General features: G+C 39.9%; 1 protein-coding gene across 1 annotated transcript in view; it reads left to right on the plus strand.

Annotated features, from left to right (window-relative positions):
• Positions 1 to 20,973, plus strand: part of MANBA (mannosidase beta) — a 125,394-nt gene that overhangs the window by 27,426 nt on the left and 76,995 nt on the right. Inside the window, exons 6-7 of the mRNA XM_055434296.2 lie at positions 5,149 to 5,324; positions 6,802 to 6,912. Coding sequence (XP_055290271.2) covers positions 5,149 to 5,324; positions 6,802 to 6,912 — 287 coding nt within the window. The remainder of the gene's footprint in view (positions 1 to 5,148; positions 5,325 to 6,801; positions 6,913 to 20,973) is intronic.

Genomic DNA, 20,973 nt, shown 5'->3' on the forward strand with positions numbered 1-20,973 from the left:
AATTATGCACGTGGTGGAGGGTCAGACACATTCTTTATGTTTGTAGATTTCAGTGTTTTTTATTTTTTTTACAAAGACTCTCATATTAAGAAGCTAACACTCTATTGTACACCATTGAAGTGCTTTTTTTCACATGTCACATATTTACTATTAGGACTTAGGACTCTGAAGGGCAAAAAGCACGTTTTGCTTTTGTTCTTCCTCATTGTTCAGTTTTGTTCTGTGTGTGCGTGCTAGCGTGCTTCTCTTTGATAGGCACCTCTGTGGGAGAGGCATGCAAGATGCAGAACGCTGGGGTCAGGAAACCTGGGCCCTTGTCCTGTCCACTGGCTCAGGAACTTTGAGCTAGTTTTGCAGTCACGGCCTCAAATACTACGAATCCTACTACAAAGTGACTAGTAGATCACTATGTTTCCTCTGCCTCTAACATTTCACAGGTTCTTTCCTCATGTTTGTAAATTACAGCACTCATTATAACCTAGTGAGGGCATATGTGTGGAAGAACTCAGGTTTTTTGAAGCTAGATACATGATTAAATGAAGATATTGATACTTGAGGCTTAATTACAATCAGTTAAAGCAAGGCTTAAGGTGTCGTTTTGAGAGTGTCTTTTTGGCAGTTAACAGACGCACTTGTGTATGTGCGCAGTTGCTCAGTCATGTCTGACTCTGTGACCCATGGACTGTCACTCGCTAGGCTCCTCTGTCTGTTTGAATTAAGGTAATTCAGCCATCTTCCTATTTTTCTTTATTTTTCTCTTAGACAGCACAATAAAGATTTTTTTCCCCTGACCACATCTTGACAGAGAAGTGTACTACTGCTGCTGCTAAGTCACTTCAGTCGTGTCCAACTCTGCGTGACCCCATAGACGGAAGCCCACCAGGCTCCCCCGTCCCTGTGATTCTCCAGGCAAGAACATTGGAGTGGGTTGCCATTTCCTTCTCCAATGTGTGAAAGTGAAAAGTGAAAGTGAAGTCGCTCAGCCACGTCAGACTCGTAGCGACCCCATGGACTGCAACCCACCAGGCTCCCCCCGTCCATGGGATTTTCTAGGCAAGAGTACTGGAGTGGCTTGCCATTGCCTTCTCCGAAAGTGTACTACATGGGAATGTAAAAGGAGCCGGCACATTTTGGACTTTTAAACATATATACATGTTTATTTGGCCGCATCGGGTCTTAGTTGCGGCGTGCGGGGTCTTTGCTGTGGACTCTCAGGTTGTGGCACGTGGACTCCGGAGTGCAGAGGTTCAGTCGTTGCAGCTCACAGGCTTAGTTGCTCCGTGGCATGTGAGATTTTATTGTCTGCGTTGCAAGTCTGATTATTAACCACTGGACCATCAGGGAAGTTCCATAAACAGTTTCAAAGGCTAGTGTATTGGCCACAACATTGGAGTTGTCCTGAAGATGCCCTGTATGGAGCAGCAGCACACATTAATCTGGGTTGTGTGGCTGGTTACCCTTTTTACAAATTCCTGTTCAAGTCAGAGTCATGCTGATTTGGTTGGCTTGTTGTTTTTAGAAACCTCACACTGAATCAGCGTTCGAAGAATTTGAAAATGATTCAATAGCCAGAACCATGTTCTCTGCCATGTCCTGGGTCGCCCTCCTGGTTGAGTTTGTGTGGAGCAAACTGTAAACGGTTGTGTCTTCTGCAGGGAACAGAACATCAGCTAGGACACTGCTGAGGCTGCAGGCCACAGAAAGCCTTGGTTGTAGAGAGAGAGCATGTTGGCTTGTTCTCCGCCCTGTTCTGATGATGAGTTCCTGTCCTGTTTGGGCACAGGGTTGATTAGTCAGGGTGGGGAAGGATGCAAAATTTGATGTAATTGAGAAGGAGACCTGGGAGGGGATTCTGAATCATGTACTAACCTTTATTCTTTATTCTATCTAGTACTTTGTCCAGTTTTGAAATGATCTTGCTTTCAGATTCAGGAGAGGTGGGGGTGATAGGTATTCTTTAGGGAAGGATAATTTGTTAGTTACAGGAGATATGCTAGGAAGCTGTGTTCTAGAAATGGGTCTTGATTTATAAGAGGGAGTGTTCCTTAACTACATATAAGTTTATACATTATAAAATTAGCCAGTGAAGAGACCGGGTAATAACAGAAAATTATTGTTTAAGTGTGCTTTGTGAACCGAAACTACTGAAATTTTCCATGACTTCTGGAGGGAAGGGTTGTACTCCATTTGGAAGATGAGAGCAAAATGTGTTGGTGTAGGCTTTGGTAATGACGATAGGCTTGTAACTCTTCATGTTGGGTTTTTAATTTCTTAGCCTTAGTGTTTTCATTCCATGGCACTCAAGGAGAATAGTGGGATGAGCTCCAGAGGTGTGATGGAGTTTATTTTAGAACTTTTTGTGTTAGAAGCAGTAGACACTGGGCAATTTTTCCAGTAACCTTTGGGAGTTACTGTTACAGCTGGAGGCAGTTACAAGCAGCAGAATTTCTGTTGAAGAAGTGATAGGAAACAGCTGAAGAGCCTGCTTGACCTTAGTGGTTATTGGTTGGTAGGAGGGGCCTAGAGGGCAGAACTGAAACCTGTAGGTGGTAATTTCATGGCTGCAGTCACCATCTGCAGTGATCTTGGAGCCCAGAAAAGTAAAGTCTCTCACTGTTTCCATTGTTTCCCCATTTATTTGCCATGAAGTGATGGGACTGGATGCCATGATCTTCGTTTTCTGAATGTTGAGCTTCAAGCCAAACTTTTCACTCTCCTCTTTCACTTTCATCAAGAGGCTTTTGAGTTCCTCTTTACTTTCTGCCATAAGGGTGGTGACATCTGCATATCTGAGGTTATTGATATTTCTCCTGGCGATCTTGATTCCAGCTTGTACTTCACTACTAGTCAAGGCCTGAAAATAGGGAGGCGGGAGTTTTTGTCATTACACATGTTAAAGAAAGATTAGAATGGCATTTGGGGGGATATATTTTGGGATAGAGAGCAGCAAGCTTTTCTGTAAAGGGTCAGGTAGTGAATATTTTAGCGTTTAGGTTCATACGGCCTTTGTTGCAGTTACTCAACTCTGCCTTTGTGGCACGAAGCCAACTGAGAGCAGTTTGTGAGCAGTGAGCACGGGTGCTCTCTGGGCTGCTGGAACAGAACACTGAAGACTGGGCAGCTTCAGCCCCAGAAATTGATTTCTCACGGTTCTGGAAGCTGGAAAGTTGAAGATGAAGGTACTGGCTAATTTGGTTTGTGGTGAGAACCTGCTCCCTGGCTTGTAGATGGTAAACTTCCTAGTTACGTTCTCATGTGGGGGGGGGGGAGGGGGAGATGGAGGGAGAGAGACGGGGGGGGGGGAGAGAAAAAGGGAAGGGGGTGAGAGACATGAAGCGGGGGAGGCAGGGAAGGGGAAGGAGGGAAGGGAGGGAGGGAGAGGGAGAGAGAGAAATTGCTCTTTTTCTCCTCTTTAAGGCTACTTTCCTATCAGAATAGGACCCCCTACCCTTATGAACTCATTTAACGTTATTACCTCCTGAAAGACCCTGTCTCTAGATAGAATCACATTAGGGGTTAGAGCTTCAGCACATGGAGTTTGGGTGGGAGAAATGATACACTTCAACCCATGGCAGCTGCGTTCCAATGGAATTTTCTCTGGAGAAACAGGAGGTAGTCTAGGTTTGGCCCGCAGACCGTAGTTTGGCCCGCAGACCGTAGTTTGGCAGCCTGTGGTCTGGAGAAATCAGACACATCAGAAAGTAGGCTAGATGATCTGTCAGCATACTTCAGCAGTTCTGCAAACTGTGCTGTTTTGGTCAAAGACTCAGCCAAAGGGCATATTTGATGTCTGGCATAGCTTGCCATCATGTTCTCCTGTATAATAAAACCCTCTTCCCACTGTAAACATCCTGAACACCTCTAAGATATGGTTTGGGTAAAATTATTTGGGTGAGAGTGGCCGCATTTAAAGGTTAAGTGTACAGTCTCTGGTTTTAGACCGTCTTGGTTCACATCCAAGTTGTGCTGCTTAGTAGCTGTGTGACCTTGGACAAGTTACTTAACTTCTCTGAGTCAGGTTTCTCATTTATAACATGATAATAGTGGAATTTACCTTATATGAATGGTGCGATGCTTAAATAAGTTAATACATGTTGGGGGCATAATGCAATGCCTAGGTCATAGTATGTTCTTGGTAAATGTTGTTATTTCTTGAAATAAGAGATAGTAAGGGCTCCCCAGGTGGCACTAGTGGTAAAGAACCTGCCTGCTAATGCAGGAGATGTAAGAGACGTGGGTTCAATCCCTGGGTTGGGAAGGTCTCCTGGAGAAGGGCATGACAACCCACTCCAGTACTCTTGTCTAGAGAATCCCATGGACAGAGGAGCCTGGTGGGCTACAGTCCATAGGGTCGCACAGAGTCAGACGTGACTGATGTGACTTAATACGCACACAAGGGAAGCCAGAGGCAATATGATTAGGAGCTAAAGGTGAGGCAGGTGTCAAAGATATCGGGATATTTTAGAAAATAAATAGCTTTGGATCAGATTGAAGTGTGTGCTTCCATTTATAAATGATTAAAATGTGGTAAAGGGAATATGAATACTTTTCTGAATAACCTTTTAGTTCTCCTGTTCTTGTATTATCACTTTTGTACTTATCCATACCCCCCATTATTCTCTTAGTTCATAGGTGCAGGGGCCGTGTTTGTTTACCCTGGTCAGTGTTTAAGTCCTGTCACTTAGCAAAGTACATGGCATATAGATGGTTCTATTTCTTGGATTAATAATCTATATTTAAAATACATATTTATTTTTTGCACATCTGATTAATTCTCATACAACTAAGTTTATAACTTATTATATGGCTTAAAAACACTTAGTATTTTTACTTTGTAAAAAGGAACAAGCAAGAGTTTATCAATCTTGGAAGATTTATACTATCTTTTCACTTGTAATTTTCTATTTATGCCGTTTATAAAGTTTTTGTGACTTATGATTGTAACAGTTTTTAGTAGACGTATATACAGAAAGGTAACTTTGGTTATTCTTCTTTAGAATTAAGGATTAAACATTAAAACAATTTTCACTGAACTCTTGATCGTGATTGCGTTTGTGGAACACTTAAAGTTTAGAAGCTGCTTTCGTCTCTTTTCAGTGAATTCTACATAATATATATATATTTTTTCTTTTTCTCTTTATACCTTAGATAACTATATGAAGACATGGAATCTTAAAATAGAGTCATCTTTTGATGTTGTCAGTTCAAAGCTGGTTTCTGGTGAAGCGACTGTAGCCATCCCTGAATTAAACATACAGCAGACAAACAATATTGAACTTCAACATGGGGAAAGGACTGTTAAGCTCTTTGTGAAAATCGACAAGGTGAATGCTGAGAGGCTACAAGATGGGAAGCAATGTTGTTCAAAAGAAATGCTTAGAAAAAAGGAACTGAATATTAAGCAAAAATGTACCTTTTCCATTTCCTACTTTACTTTTAACCTGTTATATATTTTTTGTGTGTGCTAGCTAAGGAAGGCGGAGAGGGCAATGGCAAGCCACTCCAGTACTCTTGCCTGGAAAATCCCACGGATGGAGGAGCCTGGTAGGCTGCAGTCCGTGGGGTCGCTAAGGGTCGGACACGACTGAGCGAGTTCACTTCCACTTTTCACTTTCACACATTGGAGAAGGCAATGGCAACCCACTCCAGTACTCGTGCCTGGAAAATCCCATGGACAGAGAAGCCTGGTAGGCTGCAGTCCATGGGGTCGCTAAGAGTGGACACGACTAAGCGACTTCACTTCCACTTTTCACTTTCACACACTGGAGAAGGAAATGGCAACCCACTCCAGTGTTCTTGCCTGGAGAATCCCAGGGATGGGGAGCCTGGTGGGCTGCCGTCTATGGGGTTGCACAGAGTTGGACACGACTTAAGTGACTTAGCAGCAGCAGCAGCAAATAAATTATTTCTTCCAATTTTAAGATTAAGAAAATGGAGGTTTTGTGATTAACTTGGCATCCTCTCCTCTCAAGAAGTCAGGTGTGTTATAGTTTAATTTTTCTGCAGCATTTGCAGTATTCTAAATCTAAAATGTGTCCTAAGTATCATATTTGAATGCTGTGATTATTTTTGATACTGGTAAACTATTTTGAGTATTAGTGCTTATTCTGAATACAGAATTCTAATTCTCAACTTATAATCTTTCATGAGTAGAAGTGGACTGGCTTTTACTTTCTCTTTTTCCTTTTCTTTTTCTTGCAATTGACAATTGTGAGCTGAAAAGGATGGAGCAAATCAGCATTCAGTAACTGTTCAGATAAAGTAAGAACTCAAAACACTTTTCTAGTTCTGGGCTTGAAAGAAGAGTTCACCTGAAAGTCCAATTCTAAATGTTAAGAAAGTAGAATAAATGTCAACTGAGTGTTGGAATGAAAATGAGGTGGCTGGATGGCATCACCAGCTCAATGGACATGAGTTTGGGTAAACTTTAGGAGTTGGCGGTGGACAGGGAGGCCTGGCATGCTGCGGTTCATGGGGTCGCAAAGAGTCAGATCCGACTGAACTGAACTGAACTGAGTGTTGGAATGGGAAGACTTGTTTTTCTGAATGCCCACGTTATTTTGTCCTTTTTCTTTTTTCTCTTCCCTTTTGCTATGTATTAATCCATGTTAAACTCCCAGCATGTTGAGTTTTTTAAATGTTGTCTATGGATTGGTATAATTTGACATGAAACAGGGAGGGAGACTGATATTGCTCTGTACTTGACTTTGAGAAGTTGCTGTGATGCTCTGAATTACTGTATTATTTTGCTGAAAATATGCCACAGGTTACTTAGACGAACTTAATATTATTTTTTAAAAGGCTGTTATTGTAGAAACTTGGTGGCCTCATGGACATGGAAACCAGACTGGGTACAACATGACAGTTCTTTTTGAGCTGGATGGAGGCTTACGTTTTGAAAAATCAGCTAAGGTAAGCAAATACTTTAAGATATTTTGTGAAAAAAGTGTGTTTTTGTTAAAATAACAATACAGATCTTTATAGAAATAGAAGAAAACAAAAAAACTTCTGTAACCCCACCACTCAGAGATAGTTGCTAGTAATAGTCATATGCATTTAAAAGCTTCTAATATGTGTGTATTTATCTTTTTAATGGGCCAGACATTGTACATTATTTTATTTATATTCTACTATGCTTTAAATTGTGCTTTATGCCAACATAATAGATATATGTAATTTTGTTGTTGTTGTTGTTGAGTCAGTAAGTTGTGTCCGACCCTGCAACCCCATGGACTGTAGCCCGCCAGGCTCCTCTGTCCATGATATTCTCCAGGCAAGATTACTGGAGTGGGTTGCCATTTCTTTTTCCAGGGGATCTTCCTGACCCAGGGATGGAACCCATGTCTCCTGCATTGGCAGGTGGGTTCTTTATTGCTGAGTCACAGGGAAGCCATATATAATTTTACAGCTCAAATATTACTATATAAGTTTCATATGAAAAATAGAATCCCTTGTCCATCCAACCCTTTCTATTCCTGTTTTCTACTCCTCAGAATCAATAGTTTTTAACTTTTACTTGTATATTCTGCTGATTAGTTCATTTCCTCAAATAACCTGCTTCTACCAGTATTTCCTAATTTTTCAGTTTTCTGTGTTATCTATTGACTTCAGACCTAGAGGATGAGGAACCTACATGATTCTCTCTGATAACCCCCACTTGGCCCCCAGTATATCCATCTTGCCTCCCTCTCCCTCCCAATGTAGTCATATGGCCATTTTTTGTCAGCTCAGTTTTCACTGTTTATACTATTATGTTACGAAAATGCTCTTCAAACTTGAACCACATGGTGTCCTAAAATGATAATTTCTTTCTTGTGCAATTTTCTGTTTTCCTTACAGTTAATAATTGCCTCATGTTTCCGGTTTTTCTTTTTTACTTCCTTTAAATCATATACAAACTCTAGAATATACTTTAAATTTAGTCACACTCACCTGGTAATCTATTTGTTGTTTATTATTACTATTATTATTACTTTTTAAATTTTATCTTTTGAAACTATCTCTCCTAGAGCCATTTTCTCATCTCCCTGATCTTGCTTGATTACTGTCTAGACCTTCTATTTAACTGCAACTTCCTTTTATTATCATTGTAGAAATTCCCTTCACCTGTCTTTCGTCTGTCTCCTAGGAGTTCTAGGTATTTCCTTCATCTTTCTCTTGGATTAAAGATAGAATCCTGATTCTTTGGACCCATGTTTCTTTCTCTTTCTTTCTGACTCTCCACTTGTCAAAACACTTTCTTCAGTAGATTCCTGAGAATGTGTTGTAGATAAAGTGTAATCACATTCTATTTTCTCTTTTCTTATATAGATCTGTTGTGTTTACTTCTGGAAGCTTTAGGATTTTGTTATCTTTGATCATCTAATATTTGAAAATTTGAAAATGAGTGGATTGTTCTTTTTGTTGTGCTGGTTGTCTTGTGGGCTCTTCTGATCCTGAAACTCAATCTGGTTTGTTTTATTTTTCTGGTACAGCTGTTAATCAGAATGGACCTCCAAGAGTGAGAAATATTCTTAGATATCCCCTTCTTTATCCCTCCTTGTCTTATTCTGTGTTCTGGGAAATTTGCTTGATTTTTATCTTTATTTTTTAAAACTTCTCATTTTATTTTGGAGTATAGCCGATTAGCAATGTTGTGATAATTTCAGGTAGACAGCAGAGGGACTCAACAATACATATACATTTATCCACTCTCCCCGCAACTCCCCTTCCATCCATGCTGCCACATGACATTGAGCCGAGTTCCCTGTGCTATGCAGTAGGATTATCTTCAATTTTTAAATTACGTATATTTTGTTATCACTTTAAAAATTTCTCAAAAGTTGTGATATTTAAAAAATGCATTATATTTATATTTCATGGTTATAGTATCTTCTTATTTCTCTGAGAATTATGAGTTTTGAAGTTCTCTTTGCATTTTTGTTTTATACATTCCTTTATTTCTTTACTTGTTTTAGGTTCTTTTATGTTAGAGACTTTCCTGAAGTGTCAGTTATTCTTGATATGGATTCATTCTGAAGATTAAATCACAAAAATGCAGATGAGAAGACCTGTGTGCGCCTCAGTGTTCAGTATTCAGGTGGAAATTCAGCTTTATCATGTGGTGATGCCCACACGTATATAGCTATAGATCTTCTGTGTGTGTGGTGTCTGTGTGTGTGTGTTTAGCTTTGCCAGTGAGGACTTTCTCCAGTCTTGTGTCTGGGGAATATAAAACTGGTTGTTATTGTTCAAAGAGTCTAGTGGCAGGCGGGAATTAAAGTTCTGACCATCAAATGTGGTTTCATCAGTCCACCCCCCTCTCACGATGTGGTTTGTATCCTCAAGCCTCTCTGGGTTTCTCAGTTGCTTGGTCGTGTCTGACTGTTTGCAGCCGCATGGACTGCTGTATGCCAGGATTCCCTGTCCTTCACCCTCTCCCAGAGCTTGCCAAACTCATGTCCATTGAGTCAGTGATGCCATCCAACCATCTCATCCTCTGTCATCCCCTTCTCCTCCTGGCTTCAATATTTCTCAGCATCGTGATCTTTTCCAATGAGTCAGATCGTCACATCGGGTGGTCGGTGTATTGGAGCTTTAGCTTCAGCATCAGTCTTTCCAATGAATGTTCAGAACTGATTTCCTTTAGGATTGACTGGGTTTGATCTCCTTGCAATCCAAGGGACTCTCAAGAGTCTTCTCCAACACCACAGTTCAAAAGCATCAATTCTTCGGTGTTCAGCCTTCTTTATAGTCCAAGTCTCACATCCAGGCATGACCACTGGAAAACCATAGCATTGACCATATGGACCTTTATCAGCAAAGTAATATCTTTGCTTTTTAATACGCTGTATAGATTTGTTATAGCTTTTCTCCCAAGGAGCCAGAGTCTTATAATTTCATGGCTGCTGTCAACATCTGCAGTGGTTTTGGAGCCCAAAAAAGTAGTCTCTCACTGTTTCCATTGTTTCCCCATCTATTTGCCATAAAGTGAATGGGACTGGATGCCATGATCTTAGTTTTTTGAATGTTCAGTTTTAAGCCAACTTTTTCACTCTTCTCTTTGACCCTCATCAAGAGACTCTTTAGTTCCTCTATACCTTCTGCCATAAGGGTGGTGACATCTGCATATCCAAGGTTATTGATATTTCTCTCTGCAATCTTGATTCCAGCTTGTGCTTCATCCAGTCCAGCATTTCACATGACATACTCTTCATATAAGTTAAATCAGTAGGGTGACATTATAAAGCCTTGACCTCCTCCTTTCCCAATTTGCAACCAGTTTGTTATTCTATGTTTGGTTCTAAGTTTTGCTTCTTGACCTGCAAACAGGTTTCTCAGGAGTCAGGTAAGGTGGTCTGGTATTGCATCTCTTTAAAAATTTTCCACAGTTTGTTGTGATCCACACAGTCAAAGGCTTTAGTGTAGTCAATGAAGCAGAGTAGATTTTTTTCTGAAATTCTCTTGCTTTTTTGATGATCCAGTGGATGTTAGCAATTTTGTCTCTGGTTCCTCTGCCTTTTCTAAACCCGCCTTGAACATTTGCAAGTTCATGGTTCACCTACGGTTGAAGCCTCGCTTGGAGAATTTTGAGCATTACTTTGCTAGCGTGTGAGATGAGTGCAATTGTGTGGTGATTTGAACATTCTTTGGCATTGCTTTTCTTTGCAATTGAAAACTGACCTTTTCCAGTTTTATGGCCACTGTTGAGTTTTCCAAATTTGCTGGCATACTGAGTGTAGCACTTTCACAGCATCATCTTTTAGGATTTGAAATAGCTCAACTGGAATTCCATCACCTCCATTAACTTTATTTGTAGTGATGCTTCCTAAGGCCCATTTGATTTTGCACTCCAGGATATCTGGCTCATGGCGAGTGATCACACCATTGTGGTTATCTGGGTCATTAATATCTGTTTTGTTTAGTTCTTCTGTGTATTCTTGCCACCTCTTCTTAATATCTTCTGCTTCTTGTAGGTTCTTACCATATCTGTCCTTTATTGTACCCATCTTTGCATAAAATGTTCCCTTGGTATCTCTAACTTTCTTGAAGAGAACTGTAGTCTTTCCCCTTCTATTGTTTTCCCCTGTTTCTTTGCACTGATCACTAAGGAAGGCTTTCTTATCTCTCCTTGCTATTCTTTGGAACTCTGCACTCAAATGGGTATTTCTTTCCTTTTTACCTGGAATCAAGAAAGAAAAGCTTCTCTTCTTTTCTCAGCTATTTTTAATGGTTACTCAGACAGCCATTTTGCCGTTCTGCATTTCTTTTTGGGGGGATGGTTTTGATCCCTTCCTCTGGTACAATGTCACAAACCTCCATCCAGAGTTCTTCAGACACTCTGTCTATCAGATCTAATCCCTTGAATCTATTTGTCACTTCCACTGTATAATCATAAGGGACTTGACTTAGGTCATACCTTAATGGCCTATTGATTTTTCCTACTTTCTTCAATATAAGTTTGAATTTTGCAATAAGGAGTTCATGATCTGAGCCACAGGCAACTCCCGGTCTTGTTTTTGCTAACTGTATAAAGCTTCTCCATCTTCGGTTGCAAAGCCACCCTTTCTGATTCTGACTGGCAAAATGATAGGTGAACTTCAGGATCCCTCCTCTAAAACAATATGTTTCAGTTCTGCTTTGGGATTAAAACTTCTAAGTCATTATGCATAAAACTGTGTCTTCATGTTGCTTTAAACATTCGAAAATTGAGTTGAGATTGGGAATAGAGCTGCCTAGAGAAGACAGTGGGGAAAAACAGCCCTTGCACTTTAAAGTAATGCTGTCGAAGTACCTCTTGAGAAGGACCAATCCTCCCTGCTCCAAATATACCTGGGACTGGTATTTAAAGCAAAATGCACCTATGGCTAATTCGTACTGATGTGTGGCCGAGATCAAACCAATATTGTAAAGCAATTATCCTTCAATAAAAAATAAAAATGCAATAAAAGTGTTTTCCTGTGAAGGTATAACCATCTGTTTTGCCTTTAAATCTTTAAATAAGCCATATGGTAACCTCAGATAGAGGATATTTAAGGACACAATTTGACTTTAGTCTAAAGAAATGACTAGGTCCTGCCAGGACTAAGGATTGCTTGGTATTTATTAGCTTCAGACTACTTATTGTCCTTCAAATGCCATTTCCATGTATGTATGCTGGGACAGTAAAGATGAGGAAACTTCAGTGTGGCTTGGGATAGTGTACAGTAAGTGGTATTAATTACTTCCATAGATTTTCTCTTTCCCCTGACTTCAGCCTTTGGTGTTTGCAACTGGCACTGGCTGTGGTTGTCCTCTGGTGTCACCTCCCGTTTGGTTTTACCTCTTCTATGGGCCAGACACCAAGCTCAGTTTGGAGCTCTACCTTCAGGAGCTGCTTTTCTGTTTGTTGATTGTTTAGTTATGCTCTGTATTTTCTGAGGCACTGTGAGTCTGTGTCCACACATGTCTAGGGAGCATGTCTAGAGTTATCTAAAGAGCCAAGACTTGGCCTCTCATTCTGACTCTCTTGACAGAAGACGTGCGCTCTCCCATGTTGAGTGTCTTGTGAGTTATCTTTATGAAAGGGTAGAAAAGAATGAGTCATTCTAGCTTACCAAAGGAAAAGGAACTTCTGAGTTGTCGTGTGTGTTGGATATGAGTCTATTTCAATGCAGGCTCATATGGTTGCATTATTGTTTATTAATATAAAGATGCCACTCTTTCAATTGATGAGCTACAGGAGTATAGAAATATGTATTGCCTCACTCCTTGTGTTAATGCATGTCTGTGCAATGTGCCTGTTCGCTGGGGCTGCTGTATTTTTGAAGCTCATTCATTCACTCGATACTTAGGGATCATCTACTGTGTTCCTGCCACTTTGATAGGCTCTGACGATAGAGCAGTGAATAAGACACCCTGTCCATTTCTTTCTGAGATTATAGTAAAAGTAATAATTCAGCTGTGAAATTAAATATTTAAACAAGCAGTTGCAATAAAGTATGATAAGCACTCGAGAGAAATATAGAGCACTGTGTGAGCGCAGAGCAGGGCCACCCTGGACAGACGTGCAGAGAAGGCGATCTGTGCCTGAGGGACCAGGAGAATTCAACCGTGCAGTATAGCAAAGAGGCAGAGGCCAGGAGTATGTCAAACCCAGGGTCCTGAAGGAATGTTGCGTGTTTGTGGAGGTGAAAGAAATTTCAGTGTGGCAGTGTTTGAGTTTGAGGTAGAACAGGATGATACTATAAAGGTAGGCTCTGGCAAGATCCCATGGAGCCTAGTAAGCCTTGTGAGGGAATTAGACTGTCCTGAGGACACTGGGGATATTTGAAGGGTTTTAAGGGGAGGGCAGTGATCAGACTTGTTTTATGTAGATTATGTAGATCAGATTGGAAGAAAGACAGGATCAGGAGGCCAGTCAGAAGATTATGGTGGTAACTTAGGCACAAGATGACAATCACTTGGTCTATAGAACTATTGAGGAGTTAGATTTGAGAGAGATTTAGGAGGTAAAATTTGAGAGAAATTTAGGAGGCTTAATGATGTATAGAGAGATAGGAGAGAAGGATGATTTATGAATGATTCTTAGTTTGCTGCTTTGGGCCACTGAATGTCAGGTGGCAATTCTTTTCTTTGTGTTAAAGACTCAAAACGAAGAACACATTTGGAAGATGAGATGGAATGAAAATTATTTGTGTTACAGGTGTTTTGTGTGGAGTGATTGAGAGATACCCCCAAAATAATATTTGATGAGCACTTCATTACGTGAGTCTAGAGTTTAAGAATTAGATCTAGGTTAAAGATACAGATGCGTAAGTCAACAGAATGTAGATCATTTTAGCCATTGGCCGGGGATGAGCTACTTAAGTTACTCAAGTAATGGGGGCCAAGCTAGATATTTGAGGAAAGCGAAGACTTGAGAAAAGGCTGGAGAGAGCTAAGGCACTGTGATAGGATTGTGAGGCAGCACTGAGGGTTGAAAATTGTGCATCTCTTTTCTGAGAGTCACAGTATCTTCACTTTGAAAGAATTGTTGATTTCTTTTTTAAAAATTTTTAACACCAAAAACATTTCATGTTGAGATATAACTGATTAACAATGCTGTGATATTTTCAGGTGAACAGCAGAGGGACTCAGCCATACATATACATCTTTCCATTCTCCCCCAAACCCCCTTCCCATCCAGGCTGGCACATAAAAGTGAGCAGAGTTCCATGTGCTGTACAATAGGTCTTTGTTGGTTATCTGTTTTAAATATAGCAGTGTGTACATGACCTTCCCAAAGTCCCTAACTGTCCCTTCCCCTGGCAACCCTAAGTTGATTTTCTAAGTCTGCGAGTCTTTTTCTGTTTTGTAAGTAAGTTCATTTGTATCATTTCTTTCTAGATTCCACACATAAGGGATGTTGTATGGTATTTCTCCTTCTCTGTCTGACTTACTTCAATCAGCATGACAATCTCTAGGTCCATACACGTTGCTGCATTCTTTATAATGGCTGAGTAATCCCATTGTTTATATGTACAATGTCTTTTTTTTTCTCTTGTAGAGAGAACTTTTATTTTGCAATGTTTTCAGTATATTCACTTCACATGTCTCTCCTCTCAGTTAGCTGGAGCCTCATACACAGTTTGGTAACTTGGAGTCAGTTCCAAAGACAGTATATTCCCCTCTGCATCACACATCCCATATACTTCTCAACTTCGGGAAGCATGAAGTGGCCCTAATGTTTATACAGCTGAAAACAAAGCCCTAATTGGCATTCTGATAATATAACCATTTATTGATCCATATGACATTTGTGATTTTTGCCCTTTCCCCTCACTGTATCTCTTTAAGAAAATAAATTGTCCTGAAATCCAGTGACTGTTTTCCAGGGTGCCCTGATGTCAGCTCCTGTGGCCTCATACTCTGCTCTCATAGCACTCAGCACGGTGAACACTTGTAACTACTGATTTACTGAATTACTCTGTTTTTCTCAGCAGAGTGTGAGCTCCACGAGCAGGATTCCTCTTTCACTACCTGTCTCCTCAGCACCAGGCATATTATGGTTGCCCAATAAATTATGTTGAGTTGAAGAAAACGAAAGTTTACCTTAAAAAAAAATTCTGTCATATGATAGCACCCAGGTTAATGGTTACCTTTGGGAAAGAGAGATGGGTAGTGACAGGGCAGGGGCATGAAAAGGTGCTCTCATGTTCTGTCCCTTCTCCTGCTTCCCTGGGCACGTTCACCACTCCATCATTTATGCAGCTAAACTTGTGATTGGTGCATTTCCTGAATGTGCTGCTGTTGTTTAGTCACTCCGTTGTGTCTGACCTTTTGTGACCCCATGGACTGAAGCTTGCCAGGCTCCTCTGTCTGTGGAATTTCCCAGGCAAGAATACTGGAGTGGGTTGCCATTTCCTTCTCCGTATATGTACAGTATCTTCTTTATCCATTCCTCTGTTGGTAGACATTTAGATTGCTTCTATGTCTTGGCTGTTGTGAACAGTGCTGCAGTGAACATTGGGGTGCATATATCTCTTCAGGCCATGATTTTCTCTAGATAATGCCCAAGAGTGGGATTGCAGAGTCATATGGTAGCTCTATTTATAGTTTTTTAAGGAACCTCTATATTGTTCACCATAGTGGCTGTATCAATTTACATTCCCACCAACAGTGCAGGCGGGTTCCTTCCCTCCACACCCTCTCCAGCATTTGTTGTTTGTAGATTTTTTGATGATAGCCGTTCTGACCCATGTGAGGTGATATCTCATTTTGGATTTGCATTTAGCAGTGTTGAACATCTTCTCATGTGTCTATTGGCTACCTGTATGTCTTCTTTGGAGAAATGTCTGTTCAGGTATTCTGCCCTTTTTTTTTTTTTTTTTGAGTGGGTTGTTTGTTTTGATGCTATTAAGCATCATAAGCTGTTTGTAAATTTTGGTGACTAATCCCTTACTGGTCACATCATTTGCAAATATTTTCTCCCAATCTGTGGGTTGTCTTTTTATTTTGTTTATTGTTTCCTTTCATGTGCAAGAGCTTTTGAGTTTAAGTAGGTCTCATTTGTTTATTTTGCATTTATTTCCATTATTCTGGGAGATGGATCAAAAAAGGTGTTGCTGTGATTTATGTCAGAGAGTGTGCTGCCTGTTTTTCTCTTGGAGTTTTATCGTGTCTGGTCTCACATTTAGGTATTTAATCCATTTTGAGCTTATTTTTGTGTATGGAGTTAAGGAATACTCTAATTTCACTTTTTTACATGTGGCTGTCAAGTTTTCCCAGCACCATTTGTTAAAGAGACTGTCTTTCCAATATTGTGTAGTGTTCTCTCCTTTGTAATAGAATAATTGACCATAAGGTGCATGGGTGTATCTCTGGGTTTTCTATCCTAGAACTACCCATTTCTGATGGTGACATTTTAGGCTGGTTTGGTGGTGTTTTGCAGGCGATTATAGGTGTGTGGTAGGTTTGAAACTTTTCTGAACCCTCTGCCTACCCTGATTTTATACATGCTAATTATATTTATCATATTTGAGCAATACTTTATTTTTTTTTTTGTTCTTTTTTTTTTTATTTCTAAAAAAGAATTTTATTAAAAAAGCACACATGCAAAGAAATGAACAGAGGAAAATTTATGCGTCGAACCTGGACTGGTCACTTATGATAATATACATGCTACAATACTTTAAAGTTCAGGTGAGGTTTGAATCCAAAACTCAGTATCTTTCTTTGCTATGACTTTTGAAGTTATCTTCTTATTCTAAAATGTTAGGGGAATGATAATTCTGTATCACATAGGAGTCAAGGTACTATTTTATTTAGCTCATTAAAATCGTAATAGTAACACTTTTATCAGTTTTGTAATTTTGCTGCTTAGGAGATTCAGAAGACAGCTATGAAGGTGATTAGAGGAAGAAAGGATAAAGGAAAGAGATAATGTGACTGGAAGGCGAGCTGATCCTTTATAATTTGTTATTTATGGTATTTTTCATTCAGCTGTAGTGGGACCAATGTGAGGGAAGATGAGAGCTTGAAGTGGAGTGTTTGAGGTCGAGGTTGCTCCCCGGAGAGGCTGCACCAGACTCAAGGCTGTTTATGCTAGAATGGGTAACAGAGGAGCATCTCCAAACTCATTTACAGGGAACTTTAAAGAGTGTTTATGTCCATTTGACTGGCGTGGTAGAGGTTGAATTGAATGATCTTTTACGCCTTCCTATATTTCCATGATTGCTCACAAGAGGAAATCAGAATGATGTAAAAATTTGAGCTGTTTTGCAAATTTAAGAAATCAATGTTGGCTTCTGAAATGTAGATTAAAAGTATAAATTATTGCCAAAATTGGTTAAGAGAGCTGATACCTAATTCACCTTTTGTTTCCATCTAGAGTAGTTCTTCCAGGAAATTCAGTTACTTGCCAGTCCCAAATTTCTTAATGTTTTCAAACTTGCCAGTATTTTAGCAAGCAAAGAGATGACTGCTACTTGCCATCATTATCTGTTTCCTGGCAGGAGTCTCTTAGACTGAGTTCTTTCCAGCCTTTATTTGGTGGGAATGTTTCAGACTGGGATTTGTATTTATTTATTGCAGAGTATACACACAAAAGAAAAGAAACAGAACATAAGTAAAATGCTTAATGAATGATCAGAAGTTGAGCACTCATGTAGCTGTCATCCTGACCAAGGAACAAGAGCATTACTAGCACCTCAGAGGTTCCCGGCTCTTGCCAGCTTCCCTAATTACTACCCGCTTTCCTTTCTGTGGATCCACAACTGACTTCTAACACTGTAATTTGTTTTTGCCTGTTTTTCAGTTTTGTTTCCATGGAACTACATCATTTGTATGCTTTTATGACTGGCTAATGTGGCTCAACATTATATTTGTGACATTTAGATATGTTGTGGTGTATAACCCTAGTTTGTCTACTTAACACTGTTTTGTAATAGTTCATTGTGTTACACTTTCTGCTGTTGAGATTTGGTAGTTTCCCTTTTGGGCTTTTCTGAATAATGTTGCTATGAACATGACTGTATGACCCTTGGAGCACATAACCCCCCACCAGAATTTCTGCCAGCAGTGAGATTGCTGAATGCCAGGGTGTGCGTGGGTGCAGCTTTCACAGAGAGAGCTAAACTGTGTTCCAAAGTGTTTGTATTTTGCCTTTATTCAGCATGCTCACATGCCTGTTAACAGTACTGTGTCAGAGAGGAAGTTTTTCTCTCATCTCCAGCCCTCCCTTATGGGCTCTCTCTTGTTTATGTTTCCTGATGGTTTCATTGTTATCCTGGGCTTGCTTTATGCAAAAATATTTTCATATTTTTAAAGTATTGCATTGAAATCCATATTGTTAGGCTTATGTCTTTCTTGCTTGTCTTCCATCGACATTAGACACATGCAGTTTAATTTTTATGTTTACTGGACAGGTCACAGGACAGTAGCACAGTCTCAGACAGAATGCCTTGGCGAAGTTACAGATTTTGGTTGTAGCCCATGTAGCAGAGATGTACTGGGTCTTAAAAGAATGCCGGCACCGTGGGGAAGGGAAAATGCTGACTGTATTTCTTTTGGACAGGAAAGAATATCTTGTCTGAAATTTGTTAAAAGGAGTAATTTTGGAGCAAATAGTTTTAGTGTGACAGGAGATAATATGAGGCAAAATTAATGAGTACTTTAAGTAAATTACAAAAATGAAAGTAAGTGTTGGGATATTATGAAGTCTGTCAAGCAAGTTATTTCAAGAGGAACCTTAGAATGTGAGTCATATTACTAAGTGAAAGAAGCCAATCTGAAATGATTCCAATTATGTGATATTCTGGAAAAGACAAAACTCTGGAGACAGTTAAAGGATCAGTGGTTGCTACGTTTGGGGAGGTGGAGGGAGAGATGAATAGGTAGAGCACAGAGGATTTTTCATACAGTGAAACCACTCTGTTTAACACCGTAATAGTGGTGGATACATGCATTATGCATTTGTCCAAACTCATGGAATGTACAGCGTTGTGAGTGAACCTCATATAAACTATAGACTTTGGGTCATTATGAGGTGTCAGTATGGGTGGTTCAGTTGTAACAAACATGCCACTGTGGTGGAGGATGTTGATGATGGGGGTAGATATTCATGTATGGGATCAGGGGATACGCTTTGTACTTTCCTCTCAGTTTTGCTGTGAGTCTTAAACTGTTCTGAAAAACTTAAGTCTTTTCTTAAAAAACACTTGAAATAGAGAAAAGTGTGAAATATGATATATAATATTTGCTTTGTAAGTGCATATTTGGGTTTATATATGAAAGGTTGGCTTCCCAGGTGATTCATTGGATAAAGAATCTGCCTGCAATGCAGGAGACAAGAGAGACGTGGGTTTGATCCCTGGGTCAGAAAGATCCCTTGGAGAAGGGAATGGAAACCCATTCCAGTATTCTTGCCTGGAGAATCCCATGGACAGAGGAGCCTGATGGACCACAGTCCATAGGGTCCCAAAGGGTCGGACATGACTGAAGCGACTGAGTACATATGAGATGTTTTGCTAATTTTAATATCTTTAGAATTGAAATTAATTTTTTTTTACTAGATAATTGTTTTAAAACCTAAGGAATCAAAGTAAAACGTGACATCAGTGGTGACAGTTATTAAAAAACCCCAAAGTAGCTTGGAATTCTTTTTGGTAGCACTCCAAATGCTCCATACAGAAATCAAATGTGTGCGTTAATCAGATATGTCCCTAGAGTGATAGAGTTGAAATAAGTATTCTTCTATTTCTGGGAGGACTGCTGTTGTACTCACAGGTATCTTAAAATACCTGGATCGTTTTTTATAAACCTCTGTCGCGGTTAGCTCCATAAGAGTACTGCATATGTGGCCAGTATCAACAGTGCTGCTGCTGCTGCTAAGTCGCTTCAGTCATGTCTGACTCTGTGTGACCCCATAGATGGCAGCCCACCAGGCTCCCCCGTCCTTGGGATTCTCCAGGCAAGAACACTGGAGTGTGTTGCTATTTCCTTCTCCAATGCATGAAAGTGAAAAGTTAAAGTGAAGTCACTCAGTTGTGTCTGACTCTTAGCAACCTCCGTCCATGGGATTTTCCAGGCAAGAGTACTGGAGTACCCACTCCATTGCCATTGCCTTCTCCGGTATCAACAGTGGAGTTCATACAACAATCAAGGAGATTAATCCCAAATTTTACTTCTGCCTCCTGAAAATCACTCTTTGAAACTTGCAGAATTTTCTCTTTTGGAAACATCTCTTTTTCAAAAAAATTAATAATTTTTGTCTGTGCTGGGCCTTCATTGCCACATGGGCTTTTTTGAAGTTCTCGCAAACAGGGGCTACTCTCTAGTTGCAGTGCATGGGCTTCTTTTTGTGGTGGCTTCTCTTGTTGGGGAACATGGGCTCTAGGGCACAGTTCAGTAGTTATGGCTCACAGGCTTAGTTGCTCTGAGGCATGTGGGGTTTCCTGGTCCAGGGATCAAACGCATGTTTCCTGCATTGAAAAGTAGATTCTTTACCACTGAGCCATCAGGAAAGCCCAGAAATATCTCTTCATGTGTGAAGTTTTCTGGAAATTTGGAAAAATTTTATTCATTCTTTTTAATCTCAATGCATCATTGAAAAAAGCTGCAGAAAGTCTTTCCTAAACAAAAAGAATGCTCGTTATGAAGCTAGGGCACCAGAAGGCTGAATTTTGAAAAGTTAATCTCGGCTTTGAAGTCCTGTGTGAGTCAAAGAAAATGTGGCATGTATGAATCAACTCATTTGTGTCCTCTGCTAGTGTGGCTTTTCTCTTCTGTATTTTTTCTCTCCCTAGTGTAGAATTGTAGATGAGGTTAATCAGATACAAATATATATGCTTTGAACAATGTACAGTGAGATTCCAAGCTTTTAAAACTCTTAAAAAAATTGAAGCCTATTTATTTTGCAAAAACAAAATATTTCTTTTTGCAAAAGAAATGAACATTTACATAGTAAAAAAACTCCCAAATTTAAAGAGGAGTGTCAGGAGAAGCAACAAGAAATGCTGATCTTACATTGCCTGA

This window comes from Moschus berezovskii, chromosome 5 (genome assembly GCF_049115385.1).
Source record: "Moschus berezovskii isolate FMDL1 chromosome 5, NW_MosBer_1.0, whole genome shotgun sequence".
NCBI classification, from domain to species: Eukaryota; Metazoa; Chordata; class Mammalia; order Artiodactyla; family Moschidae; genus Moschus; species Moschus berezovskii.